General features: G+C 42.8%; 1 protein-coding gene across 1 annotated transcript in view; it reads right to left on the reverse strand.

Moving 5' to 3' along the window:
- LAMA5 (laminin subunit alpha 5) overlaps positions 1 to 18,048 on the reverse strand; it is a 406,222-nt gene that overhangs the window by 249,025 nt on the left and 139,149 nt on the right. Inside the window, exons 15-22 of the mRNA XM_085862975.1 lie at positions 6,549 to 6,686; positions 6,109 to 6,161; positions 4,290 to 4,389; positions 2,648 to 2,700; positions 2,088 to 2,193; positions 1,894 to 1,993; positions 561 to 717; positions 216 to 354 (exon numbers count right to left, since the gene is read on the reverse strand). Of these exons, the coding sequence (XP_085719101.1) occupies positions 216 to 354; positions 561 to 717; positions 1,894 to 1,993; positions 2,088 to 2,193; positions 2,648 to 2,700; positions 4,290 to 4,389; positions 6,109 to 6,161; positions 6,549 to 6,686 (846 nt within the window). The remainder of the gene's footprint in view (positions 1 to 215; positions 355 to 560; positions 718 to 1,893; positions 1,994 to 2,087; positions 2,194 to 2,647; positions 2,701 to 4,289; positions 4,390 to 6,108; positions 6,162 to 6,548; positions 6,687 to 18,048) is intronic.

An 18,048-nucleotide genomic window follows, 5' to 3' on the forward strand; every position in this document is an offset into this window, starting at 1 on the left:
CATGGGATTGAAAAAAAAAATTTTTTAACACAATAATAAAAAAACTACTTTCACTTTACCAATCCAACAGCATTGAGTCTGTACGTTTACGTAAAACCTCAACATACTTAACATACATGATAATGAAGGGAAGGTTTTGTGATAAATCTCGTCCATTTTTGCGATTCGATTAGAACTCCAAGGGTTATAATGAGACACCAAAAATGCCGGCTTACAGCTCCAGCAGGAATCCGGTGTGAAATCCTCAGAGATGGAGACGGTTCCGTGGACTTCATAAGCATTAGGATTACTGTAGCGAAATACGAGTCGGTAGAGCTGAGGCAACTCCACCATGACCCTGAGCACCAAGACCGGCTGTGGGAGCACACACACCACCACCATCGAGGGGTTTACTCACTAAAGATAACTCATGAAATCGAGGTGCGGATCATTTCCACCAATCCGTGTCACTCTCATGTTGTGTACAATACCAAAAAGAGTCTACACTCATGTCATGCAATTCAGGTGTCTCGGTGGGCATTGGAAACAAAATGAGATTGAGGAAAGAGTGCAGTGCACACCTGTATGTCAGACATCTGAGCGTAGCCTCTCCAGCTGAAGCTTTCAAACTCTTTACGGTCATACCCAAAACGGACCGGGTCTCTCTCCGGTGTCACTCCGTCCTCCACTTCAAATTGCAGGTGATGCGGTCCGGGAAAATAATGACTGGGCCTCGGTCTAAAGTGAAACACAAAACAATTTACGATAAACGTTCGAACGGCTGTTTCACAAACAAACATCTGTGCTGGATGAATTCTCACATTGACGGACCGTCTTGCTTCATGATGAGGCTTTGCGCATTTTAATGAGAAGATTAGATGAAATGAAAACTCAACACAGATGTTGGGCCCTTATATGTAGGTTACAGCCAATGTTTGACGTGTTTCGGCATCTCAAGGAGATGGAATTGGCCAGGCATCTGCCTGGGGGATGGCCAGACAGAGGCCCCGGGAGTACCGACGGAAAGTGGACACAGCGACGCGCTGCTCCGGCGCATGCTCCCATACCTAGCCTAACCTTTGACACATTTCGCCCAGCGGAGGGTGAGTTTCCTTATGCCATTGCAATTGAAGGCATGGTTTTGGCTTTGAAGGTTTTTTGAAAATTAAATTGTTTTTGACCCTAACCCCACAAAGCCACCAATGACCACAACAGTGACTCTGTTCACGATGGGTTAACCAATCTCGAAAGAAGAAAGGCTCATAAACAAAGTGGAACTTACACCCCATGAAGATGGAGTTATTTCCAAAGCCAAACTTGCAGTCTTTTCATCGTCGTTTCGGTCGATAACTTTGTCGTAAGAATATAAATTTACAAAGAAGTCCCTTGTGTGAAGTTAATGGAAAAGCATTTTGTTATTTGTTGTATAATCGAGGCCTATATGGTTTGGTGGGTGACGTGACCTGTGCAGGTACATCAGCACCTTGCTCCTTCCGTAACGACCGAGCCATGAAACTCCATCCCCTTTAACTGGGATGAGGAATATCGATAAAAATGTTGCGATTTGCACTCAATCTACCATATATCCCGATCAAAATGGATTAACTTTACACTTTGGTACTCTACAAACTGTTGCTCTCCTCTGCTATTTATACATTTTTGTACTCCTGTTTTATTGTAAAATGAATGATTATAAAGCTTCCCTTAATTCGGCCTTTGGCCACGATGGAAGCTGACTTTAATGCAAACCTTTTATGATGACGATTATTATTTATTATTATTATTATTATTATTATTATTTCATTGTACCACTACCATTTGTTATTCCTCGTGAACCATTCCAGAGACGTAAGAATACGTTTCCATCGGCATTTAGTAAAGGCATAAACCACCAATGGGGTGTAGCGCGCACACCTGTCACAGTGTAGGCCCTCGATGTTTGCTCGACACGAACACGCTCCCGTGCGCCGGTCACAGTACCTCGAAGTGGATCCTCCGACATCACAGGCGCAACCTGTAGAGTGCATCAGCACGGTCACAAACAATGGGTAAACCATGGACACCACAAAGCCAAAAAGGATTCGTCACACACTGGGTAAGCACCGCACCTCGACACCCAAATATGTTGTTTCCTTGTAGATTGTGGAAGTGATCTTTGCAAAGGTGACATTGTCGACCCTTAACATTTGTTCGGCAGAAACACTGTCCTCCTGTCTGCATACATGGGCATAGACACACACAGACACAGAGACATATGAGAAACGAATGATCTCTCAGTTCAGTGAGATTCCAACGGGATGGAGATGTCGATGAGGGTTACAACACAGCCTCGTGCTCTCAGGATGATCGCTTCAAGAGGTTGCAGCATAGAATAATTACCCGCGTGTTTGACGCGCACAGGGAATGACAGGTTTGGGGATTATCGGCGCGTCTTCGAGAATAAATCAAATAACCGGGTACAAGTGGTCAGATTTGGATCTAATCTGATAAAACAAAATGGTTCTTATTGGATACTTCACCTTATATCTTGTGTTTAAATACAAAACCCAATGGGATCGGAAATCCGGCAGCAAACGGGTGAAACTCCAATCCTTCCCCCAAATATATAAACACAGAGATAAAGGTTGCACAAGAGGAAGCAAAAAGAGAGGACAAGGAAAGAGGTCACCTGCTGGCATTCTGCAACTCCGCTCAGAGTGCCGTGAACATTACACTCACAGCCTGTGAGGAACAAACAAGCAAGGTGAGGCTACATCACAATAACACGCATCACTTGGAAATGAACAAAATAAAAGGTGACAAATAATCGAATCGTTTGTCGAAGCACAAACAATAATTAATTACATGTTAATTCAACCGGTTTAGCTTCCGACCCAGCCATTCCACCTTGGATATGTTACTCCTTCTGACACAACAGCGCAGAGAGATGCCCTGAACCACAAGGGAGAAGTTTGGGCCATCTTTCTCGTTCTCTCGAGCCTTTCATACTGTTTGGCATCCAAGCATGATTTCTGAGTTGTCTTCATTTGATATTCAGGACCCCTGCTGAAATGGTTCTCTGATATGCTCTATGCGTGGAATTTGTGTGTGGTCCTTGATAGTGCCCTTTCCCGTTAGGCTGGGGATCCACAAGGTATCTTCTTGGGAACTACAATATTCTTGAGCTAGATTAATTATCTATCCGATTGTCTTGAAGACCAACATTTCCATTTTGTTGATGACTGCACCCAGTACAGGTGCTGAATCCCTCTCATCACCCTTGAACAAGATAAGCCACCGGTCAACTAAATGGAACATTAACATCAATGCAATTAAGTCCCATGCTTTCACAGTCTCTCAGCCAAAGATCGGCAATCAAACTATCCAATCCACTTATATGGACAGCCACTGGAAGAGGTGCAGTCCCTGGCGCTCCTTGGCCTTACTATTTGCCATGATTTTATAAAGGAGGATTACATCATCAAACAAAGGCCACAAAATGTCTGGATATTCGATAGAACCAATAAGTTCCGGAACCACAACGATCACTTAATGGTGGATATAAGGCTTTCGTACTGTGCTTCATGGCCGGAGTATGGCTTCTCACTTTGCTCCTCTTGAAACAATCAAAAACAGGTCCTTCTGCACAATGGTGGTTTTAAGACAGGAAGTGGATTTCTAAGTATTGACACTTCTATTCGTGGCAAGTTGGTGAGCTCTATTTTATACAAGCTTAGATATGGCCTTGCTACTCCTGCCCTATCACCCCTCTGCCCTCACCAGGCCACACAAGGTCACATGCGTTCTGAAAGAAACCCTCACCTGCTCACCCTACAAAAGTCCAGACAGGTTGCTCACCTGCATTCATTCATCCTACTATTCTCCCCATTGTGGAATAGTCTCCTTGCCTTCCTCTTCCCATTGCAATCTTTTAAATGTTGCTGCTCATCACTACCTCGTGTTGTGTTCAGGTTGTGATCATCATGGTATCAGTGGAGAAAAAATAATAAAATAAAGCAGATTGTACCGATGAGCACTTTCAGGCAAAGATCCACCAAAAGGAGTAATTGTGGCAAATCAATCAGGTGATGAACACGGCACACATTTGGGCTTCCAGGTAGACAAAGGATCTTTTTGTTTTCCATCTTTCCTCACAACCCTCATGACTGGCATTCTGATATCGTCATAAAGATCATTATTCTGTTGCACTAATCAACATCATTCGTCACACAAATCCACGCGATCATTATCGTGCCATGCTATTCTTGGAATATTTCAGTATCTTGTACAAAATAAACTCGTCGAGTTGCATGATATGGAGAAATGGAAACCTTGGCAGCCGAGAAGATTTTCAGAACTCAAATTCCAGAAAAGGGGTTTGCACGTTTCACAACCTCTTCCGGTCACGTGTTCCCGACATAAACAGGAGTCCTGCAAAACACACAAAATGAGAGCGAGGTGGCATGCTGGGTACAGTTAGATCATAGTGCAGTGATAATAGCATGTATTGAATGTGGCTCAGTGATTATACCATGTGTTTAACATGGCTCAGTGATTATACCATGTGTTTAACATGGCTCAGTGATGGTATCATGTGTATAACATGACACAGTGATGGTATCATGTGTATAACATGACACAGTGATGGTATCATGTGTATAACATGGAACAGTGATGGTATCATGTGTATAAATGGCTCAGTGATGGTATCATGTGTATAAATGGCTCAGTGATGGAATCATGTGTATAACATGGCTCAGTGATGGTATCATGTGTATAACATGACAGTGATTATACCATGTGTATAACATGACAGTGATGGTATCATGTGTATAACATGACAGTGATGGCATCATGTGTATAACATGACACAGTGATGGTATCATGTGTATAACATGACACAGTGATGGTATCATGTGTATAACATGACACAGTGATGGTATCATGTGTATAACATGACAGTGATGGTATCATGTGTATAACATGACAGTGATGGTATCATGTGTATAACATGACAGTGATGGTATCATGTGTATAACATGACAGTGATGGTATCATGTGTATAACATGGCTCAGTGATGGTATCATGTGTATAACATGGCTCAGTGATGGTATCATGTGTAAAACATGGCTCAGTGATTATACCATGTGTATAACATGACAGTGATTATACCATGTGTATAACATGGCACAGTGATGGTATCATGTGTATAACATGGCTCAGTGATGGTATCATGTGTATAACATGGCTCAGTGATTATACCATGTGTATAACATGACACAGTGATGGTATCATGTGTATAACATGGCTCAGTGATGGTATCATGTGTATAACATGGCTCAGTGATTATACCATGTGTATAACATGACACAGTGATGGTATCATGTGTATAACATGGCTCAGTGATTGTATCATGTGTATAACATGGCTCAGTGATGGTATCATGTGTATAACATGTCTCAGTGATGGTATCATGTGTATAACATGTCTCAGTGATGGTATCATGTGTATAACATGTCTCAGTGATGGTATCATGTGTATAACATGTCTCAGTGATGGTATCATGTGTATAACATGTCTCAGTGATGGTATCATGTGTATAACACGACAGTGATTATACCATGTGTATAAGATGACACATTGATGGTATCATGTATACAACATGGCTCAGTGATGGTATCATGTGATTAACATGACACATTGATGGTATCATGTATATAACATGGCTCAGTGATGGTATCATGTGTATAACATGACTGATTATACCATGTGTGTAACATGACAGTGATGGTGTCATGTATATAACATGGCTCAGTGATGGTATCATGTGTATAACATGCCTGATTATACCATGTGTATAAAATGACAGTGATGGTGTCATGTATATAACATGGCTCAGTGATGGTATCATGTGTATAACATGACTGATACCATGTGTATAACATGACGGTGATGGTATCATGTATATAACATCGCTCAGTGATGGTATCATGTGTATAACATGAAAGTGATTATACCATGTGTATAACATGGCACAGTGATGGTATCATGTGTATAACACGGCACAGTGTATAACATGTGCATAACATGTGTAACATGAATAACATGCTTAATCCAAGTCACTAGGTGAGTAGGAATGGCGTACATACATCAACCTGTAGGCTGTTGGTGATGAGCGAACCTGATGGAACACACATGGCAGCTGAAAAACACATTGTTCGATGAATTCCGTAAGTGTGGAACTTCTTTGAGAAAACATTATCATTGTGTTTTGTTTACGGATAGCAAATCACAAGAAATCAGGTTTACGTTAAAGATATTTATGTACTTTTGAAATAGAAGGCAAACACATGAGATGATGGAGAGAACATTAGCACGGTAAAACATGAGGACACAAAGCGATAATAAAAGCAATTTGGTGAGGATATGGATAAAAGGACAAATAGAGATTGTGAACATCAATAAACCTGGGTTATCTCGCCAATTCAATAAAACACAATGTTCACATCCTGCTTTCAGGAAACATGACCAGCATGTGTTCATTGTGAAGGTAAGCGTGGACTTGAAGTGCCATGTGTGGAATAAAAACCTTCACAAGTGGGGAAATTGTAGAACCCGGGAGCGCAAAGATCACAACGCCTGCCTTCCACACGGGGAATGCATGAGCACTGGCCACTGCGGTCATCACATGCTGGAGAGTATGAGCCTTCATGGCTGCAGTTGCATGCTGCAAGATAAGAGAGCTGAATGAACAAACAGTGGGCTCAATCAGCTGGTGGGGTGGGGGGTTGAAAAGGGTGGGGGGTAGCCCAAAGTTGATGGGAGAGGATCTGATCAGTGTATGCCTTTGGGAGGGGGGCTCAATCAATGCATAGCCGGGTGCAGGGGGTGTTCCTCCATAAACGCATAGCCGGGGAGCCGGCCAAGCTCAGTTACTGCACAGCTGAATGAAGGGTGTGTGATCAATGCACTGCTGTGGGTTGTAGTGGGGATAAGTACTCGATTAATGCACAGTCAGTTGAGGGGAGGGCTTGGTCAGTGCACAGCCAAGGGGAAGGGAGCTCAATAAATTCATAACTGGAAAAGAGGGGGGGGGATTCTATCAGTGCATTGACAGAGGAAGGGTAATGTGCATGTGGTTAAAGGAGTAGATCAACGAATGGTTTGAGTGGGAAGGGGGAGTGTGTGGGAGATGTAGGGGTCTCCCAAGATGATATGACAAGGAGTGGTTGTTAATATGTGAATGGCATTTAATAGATGCTCATGGAACATTTATGGAGACGTAAAACACCAATCTCCTTTTCTCTGGGTACCAGCGATGTGATGTTGTTTGCCTTTATGATGTCACCTGAACTCTGCACTCAGCAGGGTAATGAAGGAGGAATCCCACCCTCTTCATGGATTCCAACCTACAGGGTTTGTCCTTTTAAAGGAAACGAGAAGTACCATATTTAAAGTCTGATTCGGCCATGATCGGAATCGAACGAACAACCTCTGAGACTCCGAGCAGATCTCCTCACCAGTGTTGCTGCATTTACTAAAAGGTTTGGATGTGTGAAATCCAAGAGATTCAAATAAACAGCAAGCTAACCAAAATTATTTCATGTGCTGTCAGCATTCACAGACAGTTAGTACAAGGGCATGGCCTTCCCCAAGGCAAGTGCTTCTTGAGCTAAAACACAAGCTGAAAAAGGTGAAGAATGACTTGGTTCGACATCATAGGAAATGACCTGTATAACACAGAACATGCCGCACCTGGTGGAATGAGTGAAGAGAACTGAAATGTATCAATAATGGAATGAATGAAAGGGAAAGAGAACGTGCCAAAACTGATGTAATGAGTGACGAAGTAAAAGGAAACATGCCTATCCTAATAAATGAGTGAAGAGTAGAAGGAAACATGCCTATCCTTGTAAATGAGTGGAGAGTGCAAGGAAACATGCCTATCCCAGTAAACGAAGAGTGCAAGGAAACATACTTATCCTAGTAAATGAGTGAAGAGAAGAAGGAAACATGCCTATCCTCATAAATGAGTGAAGAGTGCAAGGAAACATACCTATCCTAGTAAATGAGTGACGAAAAGAAGGAAACATGCCTATCCTCGTAAATGAATGAAGAGTAGAAGGAAACAAGCCTATCCTAATAAATGAGTGAAGAATGCAAGGAAACATGCCTATCCTCGTAAATGAGTGAAGAGTGCAAGGAAACATGCCTATCCTAATAAATGGGTGAAGAGTAAAAGGAAACATGCCAATCCTAGGAAATGAATGAAGAGTAGAAGGAAACATGCCTATCCTAGTAAATGAGTGAAGACGAGAAGAAAACATGCCTATCCTCGTAAATGAGTGGAGAGTGCAGTGGAACTTCAGGAATCTCAGTTAGAATGAGGCAAATATCCCCACAAATATTCTTTTAAAGGACATTGAAAGATGTCCATGGTGATCCCAAGTGATGTTCATTTTAAAGGACATTGAAAGGGGTCCCTAGTGATCCCAAATGATATTCTTTTTAAAGGACATTGAAAGGGGTCTGTGGTGATCCCAAGTGATATTCTTTTTAAAGGACATTGAAAGGGATCCATGGTGATCCCAAGTGATATTCTTTTTAAAGGACATTGAAAGGGGTCCATGGTGATCCCAAGTGATATTCTTATTAAAGACACTGAAAGGTGTCCATGGTGATCCAAAGTGATATTCTATTTAAAGGACATTGAAAGGGGTCCATGGTGATCCCAAGTGAAATTCTTATTAAAGACACTGAAAGGTGTCCATGGTGATCCAAAGTGATATTCTATTTAAAGGACATTGAAAGCGGTCCATGGTGATCCCAAGTGATATTCTTATTAAAGACACTGAAAGGTGTCCATGGTGATCCAAAGTGATATTCTATTTAAAGGACATTGAAAGGGGTCCATGGTAATCCCAAGGGATATTCTTTTTAAAGGACATTGAAAGAGGTCCATGGTGATCCCTAGTGATGTTCATTTTAAAGGACATTGAAAGGGGTCCATGGTGATCCCAATTGATATTCTTTTTAAAGGACATTCAAAGGCATACAGAATGACCCCAAGTGATATTCTTTTTAAAGGACATTGAAAGGGGTCCATGGTAATCTCAAGTGATATTCTTTTTAAAGGACAATGAAAGGGGTCCATGGTGACCCCAAGTGATATTCTTTTGAAAGGACATTGAAAGGTGTCCCTGGTGATCCCAAGTGATATTCTTTTTAAAGGACACTGAAAGGGGTCCATGTTATCCCAAGTGATATTCTTTTTAAAGGACATTGAAAGGGGTCCGTGGTGATCCCAAGTGATATTCTTTTTAAAGGACTTTGAAAGGGGTCCGTGGTGATCTCAAGTGATATTCTTTTTAAAGACATTGAAAAGTGTCCATGGTGATCCCAAGTGATGTTCATTTTAAAGTACACTGGAAGGGGTCCACGGTGGTCCCAAATGATATTCTTTTTAAAGAACATTGAAAGGTGTCCATGGTGATCCCAAGTGATGTTCATTTTAAAGGACACTGAAAGGGGTCCTTGGTGATCCCAAGTGATATTCTTTTTAAAGCTCTCTTCCTTCGCTCCAATTGGTTCTTCTGACCACGTCCTTGTTAAAGTGGACATCTCTCTGGCTGTTATCAGAGAACCACCTCACCGCCGTCGAGTCTGGCATTTCACTCAAGCCGACTGGCAGGGTCTCCGAGCAGCCATCAAACTTACAGACTGGTCTCCTATCACTACTTTCTCAAACATCAACTCATCCTGGGAATTCTTTCAAAGAAACTTGCTCTCCCTCATGCACAGATTTATCCCCTCTCGTGTTCAGTTGTCTTACCCTTCCTCCCGCCCTTGGTTTACTGAAGCTTGTGGCGAGGCAGTTGTCCTGAAACAACTTGCCTTTGCCTCATGGAAAGCAAACCCAACTGAGGGCAATCTCAGTTCTTTCCACAAAGCTCGGAACAAGTGTGTATCTACCCTCAGGAGAGCCAGAAAACAACATCTTTCTCATCTCAAGTCTGAACTCTCAAACCTCTCTCCCTCCTCAAAATCCTGGTGGCATTTAATCAAATCTGTTTCTGGTGTATGTTCCCCCTCCATCCCCTCCCTTACCTCAAATGGCCGCACTACTGATTCCACACGTGATAAAGCTGAATGTCTAAACTCGGTGTTTGCAGCTAAATCTTGTGTCCCAAACCCATCACTATCTCTACCCACTTTACCCAGTCGCACCCAACTGTCCCTGGACTCTGTATCCTTTTCTCCTGACAAGGTGGAGAGCTTGCTTTCAAACCTCGAGTCAGATTCTGCAACCGGTCCAGACGGCATCAGCCCACGTGTCCTCAAAGCCTGCTCTTCTGCTCTTGCTCACCCTCTCTCTGTTCTATTCACCCTCACATTTTCCCAAGGTCATCTGCCATCTGCTTGGAAATCTGCTAACATCACTGCCCTGCATAAAAAAGGTGCAAAAACAGATCCCTGTAACTACAGACCAATCAGCCTTCTCCCAATCATCAGCAAGGTTATGGAATCCATCATCGCTTCAGACATGAAATCCTTCCTCTTCTCCAATGGCTTGATTTCCAATCATCAATTTGGTTTCAGACCAGGTCACTCTACCCTGGATATGCTGCTACTGCTCTCCCATCAATGGATGGAGGTCCTCAATGCCAGACAGGAAATCCGAGCCGTATCCCTGGACATATCACGTGCTTTTGACACAGTCTGGCACCCTGCCCTACTCACCAAACTCTCTTCCCATGGTATTCAAGGCCATCTCCACTCATGGCTCGCAGACTTCCTCTCCTGTCGCAGTCAACGTGTGGCCCTAAATGGAGTTCTTTCATCCCCTCTTCCTGTGCAGGCTGGAGTTCCTCAAGGTAGCGTTCTGGGCCCTGTTCTTTTCTGGTTTTCATCAATGATCTCTCGGACTCTCTGGAAAATCCTCTATTTCTCTTTGCCGATGACTCCACCCTCTGCCGTACCATCTGTCATCCCTCAGACCGGCAAGCAGCAGCTTCTTCGCTCACTGCAGATCTGGATAAAATCACAAACTGGTCCAACACGTGGAACATGTCTTTCAATTCACACAAATCTCACACTCTCACTATGTCTCTTCGAAAGGACCGTTTACAAAACCCCCCCATCCACTTTCTCAACAATCCTCTGGAAGAAGTCTTTTCTTTCAAGCTTCTGGGTCTCACTATCTGCCATGACCTTTCCTGGGAAAGTCACATTTCCAACCTTGCCTCAAAAGCCAGTCGCCGACTGGGAATCCTCCGTCGTGCAAAGTCCTTCCTCGGCCCTCTTGAGCTCCTGACTACTTACAAAGCTTTTGTCCGTAGCCTGATGGAGTACTGCTCTCCCCTCTGGGCTGGTGCTCCTGCCTCCCACCTTTCTCGGCTTCACGCTGTCGAAACCAGGGCTTTTAAGATCATTGGCATCTCCCGCAATGAAGCTGAGTCTTTGGGCCTCTCACTCAATCACCGCAGGTTGGTCGGTGGTCTTTCTGTCTTCTACCGACTCCTCTCCAGCCTTGCCCCCCTGCTCTCTCTGCGATTTGTCCCAACCACATTTCCACAGGGCGCTCAAGGTCCGCCAACAACCCCCTTCTGGTAAAACTACCAAAATCACGAATCACTGCTCATCTTCACTCTTTCATTCCTCTTTTTCCCGCCTTTGGAATAAACTTCCTCACTCTATTCTTTCCCATTCTTCCCTCCAGGCTTTCAAAACAGCTGTTCACCACCACCTCTTATCTTCCCCCATCCAAATCCTCGATCTTTTCTACCCCCGATAATCCACCCAAGCCCACTTCCTTCAATTCTCCTGCTTTCCTTCCTGAAAGTCCCTGTAATGTCCATCTTCTCTTCGCCATGTTCCCCGTCCCATCCCCATCCCTCTCCCTTCCACAGTTCACCTAATGTGTCTGTTCCCCACTGTTTTGTCCCTTCCACTCCCGCCCCTCTTGTCTCATGCCTCCTTGCTGTGAGTTGTGTGTTAGCTCTCATACGAGCCTCGACCAAGGTATACAAAAAAAAAAAAAAAAAAAAAAAAAAAAGCTCATTGAAAGGGGTCCTTGTTGATCCCAAGTGATATTCTTTTTAAAGGACATTGAAAGATATCCATGGTGATCCCAAGTGATATTCTTTTTAAAGAACATTGAAAGTGGTCCATGGTGATCCCAAGTGATGTTAATTTTAAAGGACATTGAAAGGGGTCCAGAATGACCCCAAGTGATATTCTTTTTAACGTACATTGAAAGGTGTCCCTGGTGATCCCAAATGATATTCTTTTTAAAGGACACTGAAAGGGGTCCATGTTGTCCCAAGTGATATTCTTTTTAAAGGACATTGAAAGGGGTCCGTGGTGATCTCAAGTTATATTCTTTTTAAAGGACATTGAAAGGGGTACATGGTGATCCCAAGTGATATTCTTGTTAAAGGACATTGAAAGGCATCCAGAATAACCCCAAGTGATATTCTTTTTAAAGGACATTGAAAGGGGTCCGTGGTGATCTCAAGTTATATTCTTTTTAAAGGACATTGAAAGGGGTCCATGGTGATCCCAAGTGATATTCTTGTTAAAGGACATTGAAAGGTGTCCAGAATGACCCCAAGTGATATTCTTTTTAAAGGACATTGAAAGGTGTCCATGTTGATCCCAAGTGACATTCATTTTAAAGGACACTGGAAGGGGTCCACGGTGATCCCAAGTGATATTCTTTTTCAAGGACACTGAAAGGGGTCCACGGTGATCCCAAGTGATATTATTTTAAAAGAACATTGAAAGGTATCCATGGTGATCCCAAGTGATATTCTTTTTAAAGAACATTGAAAGGGGTCCATGGTGATCCCAAGTGATGTTAATTTTAAAGGACATTGAAAACGGTCCAGAATGACCCCAAGTGATATTCTTTTTAACGTACATTGAAAGGTGTCCCTGGTGATCCCAAATGATATTCTTTTTAAAGGACACTGAAAGGGGTCCATGTTGCCCCAAGTGATATTCTTTTTAAAGGACATTGAAAGGGGTCCATGGTGATCCCAAGTGATATTCTTGTTAAAGGACATTGAAAGGCGTCCAGAATGACCCCAAGTGATATTCTTTTTAAAGGACATTGAAAGGGGTCCATGGTGATCCCAAGTGATATTCTTGTTAAAGGACATTGAAAGGCATCCAGAATGACCCCAAGTGATATTCTTTTTAAAGGACATTGAAAGGTGTCCATGTTGATCCCAAGTGACATTCATTTTAAAGGACACTGGAAGGGGTTCACGCTGATCCCAAGTGATATTCTTTTTCAAGGACACTGAAAGGGGTCCACGGTGATCCCAAGTGATATTATTTTAAAAGAACATTGAAAGGTATCCATGGTGATCCCAAGTGATGTTCTTTTTGAAGGACACTGAAAGTGGTCAATGGGGATCCCAACTGATATTGTTTTTAAAGGACATTGAAAGGTGTCCGTGGTGATCCCGTGATATTGTTTTTAAAAGACACTCAAAGGGGTCCATGGTGATGTTATTTTAACGCATTGTCAAACAGTACAATATTATGATTAATGAAGATATCACATTTTTGTTCAATCACTCCCCCTCTTGAACTCTTCCAATTTAAATTCCCAACATGTTGAACAAATCCACATCTTTTTCATTCGCTCAGAGTGTTTCAATGGGCACACAGAAAGCAACTCATGTTGCCTGTTGCCAAAGTTATCATGAATTATCGGGTTTTGAATATTCTACAAAAGAGTGAGCTTTGTCTATTGCAATTGTTTGTTCCGAGAAGTTGCAAATGGAGTGGCGATCTGTGACATGTTCCCTGGATAATCCCAGGTCGCAGACAGGTAACAAACAGGTCGGCATGACAAAGAGCAGATGAGCATAAGAACTCTGTGTGTTTGCGGTGCTGCAGGAATGGCTTGAAATTTCGTGTTCATGACAACTGAAGGCTTATCCAATGACAAGGACAAAGAGGACACGCGTACAGCCAATAAAGGAGAATTATTTAATCCATATTTAAAGAGGAAAATGTTTTATGTTTCAATTGCTTCAGAAATAAACAAGTAAAAATCTCAACTGTAGAGACAGCATCGAGTGTTTGGAGTGAGGTGGACAATGGTATATTTTGAGAGAATTCAACAACTTGTCGTTTGCGTTTTGGCTCCAAGAGTGTCTTCAATCAAGTTTTCAGTGCATTTGTGAATAATAGGGAATGTTTCAATGAAATGTTTCAGCAATTTTGTTATTGAGGTGTTCTGGGGCCACACTGCATCGAGCTAACATCGATGCCACAGGAAGACATCCCTCAAGCTTGTTTACTCAATGTACGACTCGTGCGAGATTAGCAATCTCGTGGTTGTCCGCTAGTTGGGATGTTTAGTTGGCAGAAATGGTGTTACGGACTGGACGGAGACCTGAGAGATATGCACATGTCTCTCAGCTGTCTTGCCAGGGTTCGAATCTCAAACCAGCTATAAACTGTTATCCGAGTTTTTGCAAGCAAGATGAGCCATCAATGTGTCTGCTGCCCCTTGGATAGACTTCAGGGTGATATATTAATTTTATTCAAGAACCCTAAATAATTCCCATTAAGTAAAAACTATATCAGTTTGGGAACCTAATGTTTTGGGGAAATATCGCCTAATGTTACAGAAAGATCGACACAATTGATTACCTTAACTGAAATTCTGAAATTGTACACCAACATGTTGCAGGTACAAATTCATTATTCGCAGCATACTCTCCAACACAGTGAGTTGCATTTCTTGGGGAATATTGCTGATTGTGTCACTGATTATTATTGCTTTTAATTCACCAAGAGTGCGTGGATTTGTAGCATGCACTATATCTTCCAATTATCCCCACAAATAGAAATCTGGTGACATCAGATCTGGGGATTGAGGTGGCCATAATGAATTGGACGGGACATGGTCACTAAAGAGTGGCCTAAGTTCATTCACGCTGTATTGTGAGGTGTGACTTGTGGCACCATCTTGCTGAAACCATCCTTGGTTGATTTTGTCTTTTGTAACGTGCCGAAGAAACTCATGGATTATGTGGATGTGACGTTCTGAGAAGAATATTGGGCCAATATAATTATTTGCTGACTTGCAGCACACCAAACACCAATTTTCGCAGAATGCATTGGCCTTTCATGAATTGCATAAAGTTGTTCACTACGCCATAACGGAGTGTTTCATATGAAATCATGTGGCACCTGATAACTCCAGGATCAATTCATGTCTTTCTGTAACATTAAGCTACATTTACACAAATAGGAGACTCCTAAGAGATATAGTTTTTAGTGTTTGGGAATCATTTAGGGTTCTTGAAAAAAAACAAAAAACAAAAAAAACTCACCCTGCCCTTCCTGCAAAAATCAACTTTAGTCGATTGTCAAGCCTGGTCAGCTGGCTCATGAAAGACTTGGGACAAAAACATTCCCCAGCCGACTCAAGAAGAAAGTGGGAATAACTGAAGTGTTGAGGTTGGAGTTCCTCAAGGCAGCGTTCTGGGTCCTGTTCTTTTTCTTGTTTTCATCAGTGATCTCTGACTCTCTGGAAAATCCTCTTTATCTCTTTGCTGATGACTCCTCCCTCTGCCGTAGCATCAGTCATCCCTCAGACCGGCAAACAGCAGCTTCTTCACTCTCTGCAGATCTGGATAAAATCACAAACTGGTCCAACATGTGGAACATGTCTTTCAACCCTGACAAATCTCACACTGTCACTATGTCTCTCCAAAAGGACCATCTGGAACCTCCTCCCCCACCCCAACCCCCCCCCCCCCCAATATACTTTCTCAACAATCCTCTTGAAGAAGTCCTTTCATTCAAGCTTCTGGGTCTCACAATCTGTCATGATCTTTCCTGGGAAGCCACATTTCCAGGCTGGCCTCCAAAGCCAGTCACCGATTGCACAACGTACGTCGTGCAAAGTATTTCCTTGGCACAACTGAGCCTCTGACCGCATACAAAGCTTTCATCCACAGCCTGGTGGTGTACTCCTCTCCCCTGTTGACTGGTGCTCCTGCCTCTCACCTTTCTCGGCTTCACGCTGTGGAAACCAAGTCATTTAGGATCATTGGTATCTCCCGTGATGAGGCTGAGTCTTTGGGTCTCTCACTCGCTCACCGCAGGCAAGTCGGTGGTATTTCTGTCTTCTCCCATCTCCTCTCTGGCCTGTGCCCCACCCCCCTGCTCTGTCTGTGATCTGTCCCCCATATATTTCCTCAAGGCACTCATGGTCCACCAAAAAACTTCTGGTGAAACTACCAAAATTAAGAATCTCTGCTCATCTTCACTCTTTGATTCCTCATTTTTCCCACCTCTGGAACAAACTCTCACACTCTCTTCAATCCAAGTCTTCAAAACAGCTGTTCGCCACCATCTCTTATCTCCCCCCCCCCCCATCCCCTCCAACACCATGTTCTTTTCTACCCCCGTTAAACCACCCTAAACCCCACCTCCCTCAAATTCCCTGCTTTCCTTCCTGAAAGTCCCTGTTTTGTCCATCTTGTTTACCCTGTGTATCCTGTCCCATGCCTCTTCCATCCACAGATCTCCTACTGTCTCTGCTCCACACTACTTTGTGCTTCCCTCTCCCACCCGTCTTGTCTCCTGCCTTGTTATATGTTTCTGTGTGTTAGCTCTTACACAAGCCTCGACATGGTATACAAAAAAAAGAAGCCGTTGAGGGATGAATAATTAAATCGTAGTGCAGTGCCATTGTAATAGTAATAGTCATAGTAGTAGTAGTAGTCGTATTCGTAATAGTGGTGGTAGTAGTAGTAGTAGTAATATGGCCAAAATGGTGCATGATATAAATTTGAGTTACTGTAACTGCGTACAACATGTGAGTTTTCTAAGCAAACAACCTTCTCAGACAATGTCGACAATGTCGAGGCTCGTATAAGAGCGAACACACAGAACATATAATAAGAGGAGCAGGAGACAAGAAGAGTGGGAGAGGGAAGTGCAAAACAGTGGGGAACAGAGACATGAGGAGATCTGTGGAAGGGAGAGGGATGGCACATGGTACACATGGTAAACAAGATGGACTCTACAGGGACCTTCAGGTCCTGACCCGACAGGAACTTTCAGGAAGGAAAGCAGGTAATTTGAAGGAGGTGGGTTTGCGGTGGATTAACGGGGGTAGAAAAGATCAAGGTTTTGAATGGGGAAAAATAAGAGATGGTGGTGAACAGCTGTTTTGAAGACCTGGAGGGAAGAGTGGGATTGAAGAGAGTGTGGGAGTTTGTTCCAAAAGCAGGAAAAAAGAGGAATGATAGAGTGAAGGTGAGCAGTGATTCTTGATTTTGGTAGTTTTATCAGAAGGGGGTTGCTGGTGGACCTTGAGCACCCTGCGGGAATATGGGGGTGGGGACATATCTCATGCAGAGCAGGGGAGGAAAGGCTGGAGAGGAGATGGTAGAAGACAGAAAGACGACCGACCTGCCTGTGGTGAGGGAGTGAAAGGCCCAAAGACTCAGCCTCATCGCTGGAGATACCAATGATCCTAAATGCCTTGGTTTCCACATTGTTCATTTGATGGCTTTGTTTATCACTATCTTTGTTTGCAAGTTTTGTTCCTTTCACAGCTTTATCAGTATCTTTGTTTAGAGGGTTTATTTTTTTCCTTTGATGGCTTTGTTTTTCAGTATCGTTGTTTAGAGGGTTTGTTTTTTCCTTTGAAGGCTTTGTTTATCAGTATCTTTGTTTAAAGGGTTTATTTTTCCTTTGATGGCTTTGTTTATCAGTATTTTTTTTGGAGGTTTTTTTATTTTTTGCTTTCATAGCTTTGTTTATCAGTATCTTTGTTTAGAAGGTTTATTTTTCCTTTGATGGCTTTGTTTATCAGCATCTTTGTTTCGAGCGAGTATTTTTCCTTTGATGGCTTGTTTATCAGTATCTTTGTTTAGAGGGTTTATTTTTTTCCTTTGAAGGCTTTGTTTTTCAGTATCTTTGTTTCGAGGGTTTATTTTTCCTTTGAAGGCTTTGTTTATCAGTATCTTTGTTTCGAGGGTTTATTTTTTCCTTTGATGGCTTTGTTTATCAGTATCTTTGTTTCGAGGGTTTATTTTTTCCTTTGA

The sequence above is a fragment of the Eptatretus burgeri genome, chromosome 17 (assembly GCF_056783735.1).
Source record: "Eptatretus burgeri isolate ZD-2024b chromosome 17, Ebu_testis_v1, whole genome shotgun sequence".
In the NCBI taxonomy this organism is placed as follows: Eukaryota; Metazoa; Chordata; class Myxini; order Myxiniformes; family Myxinidae; genus Eptatretus; species Eptatretus burgeri.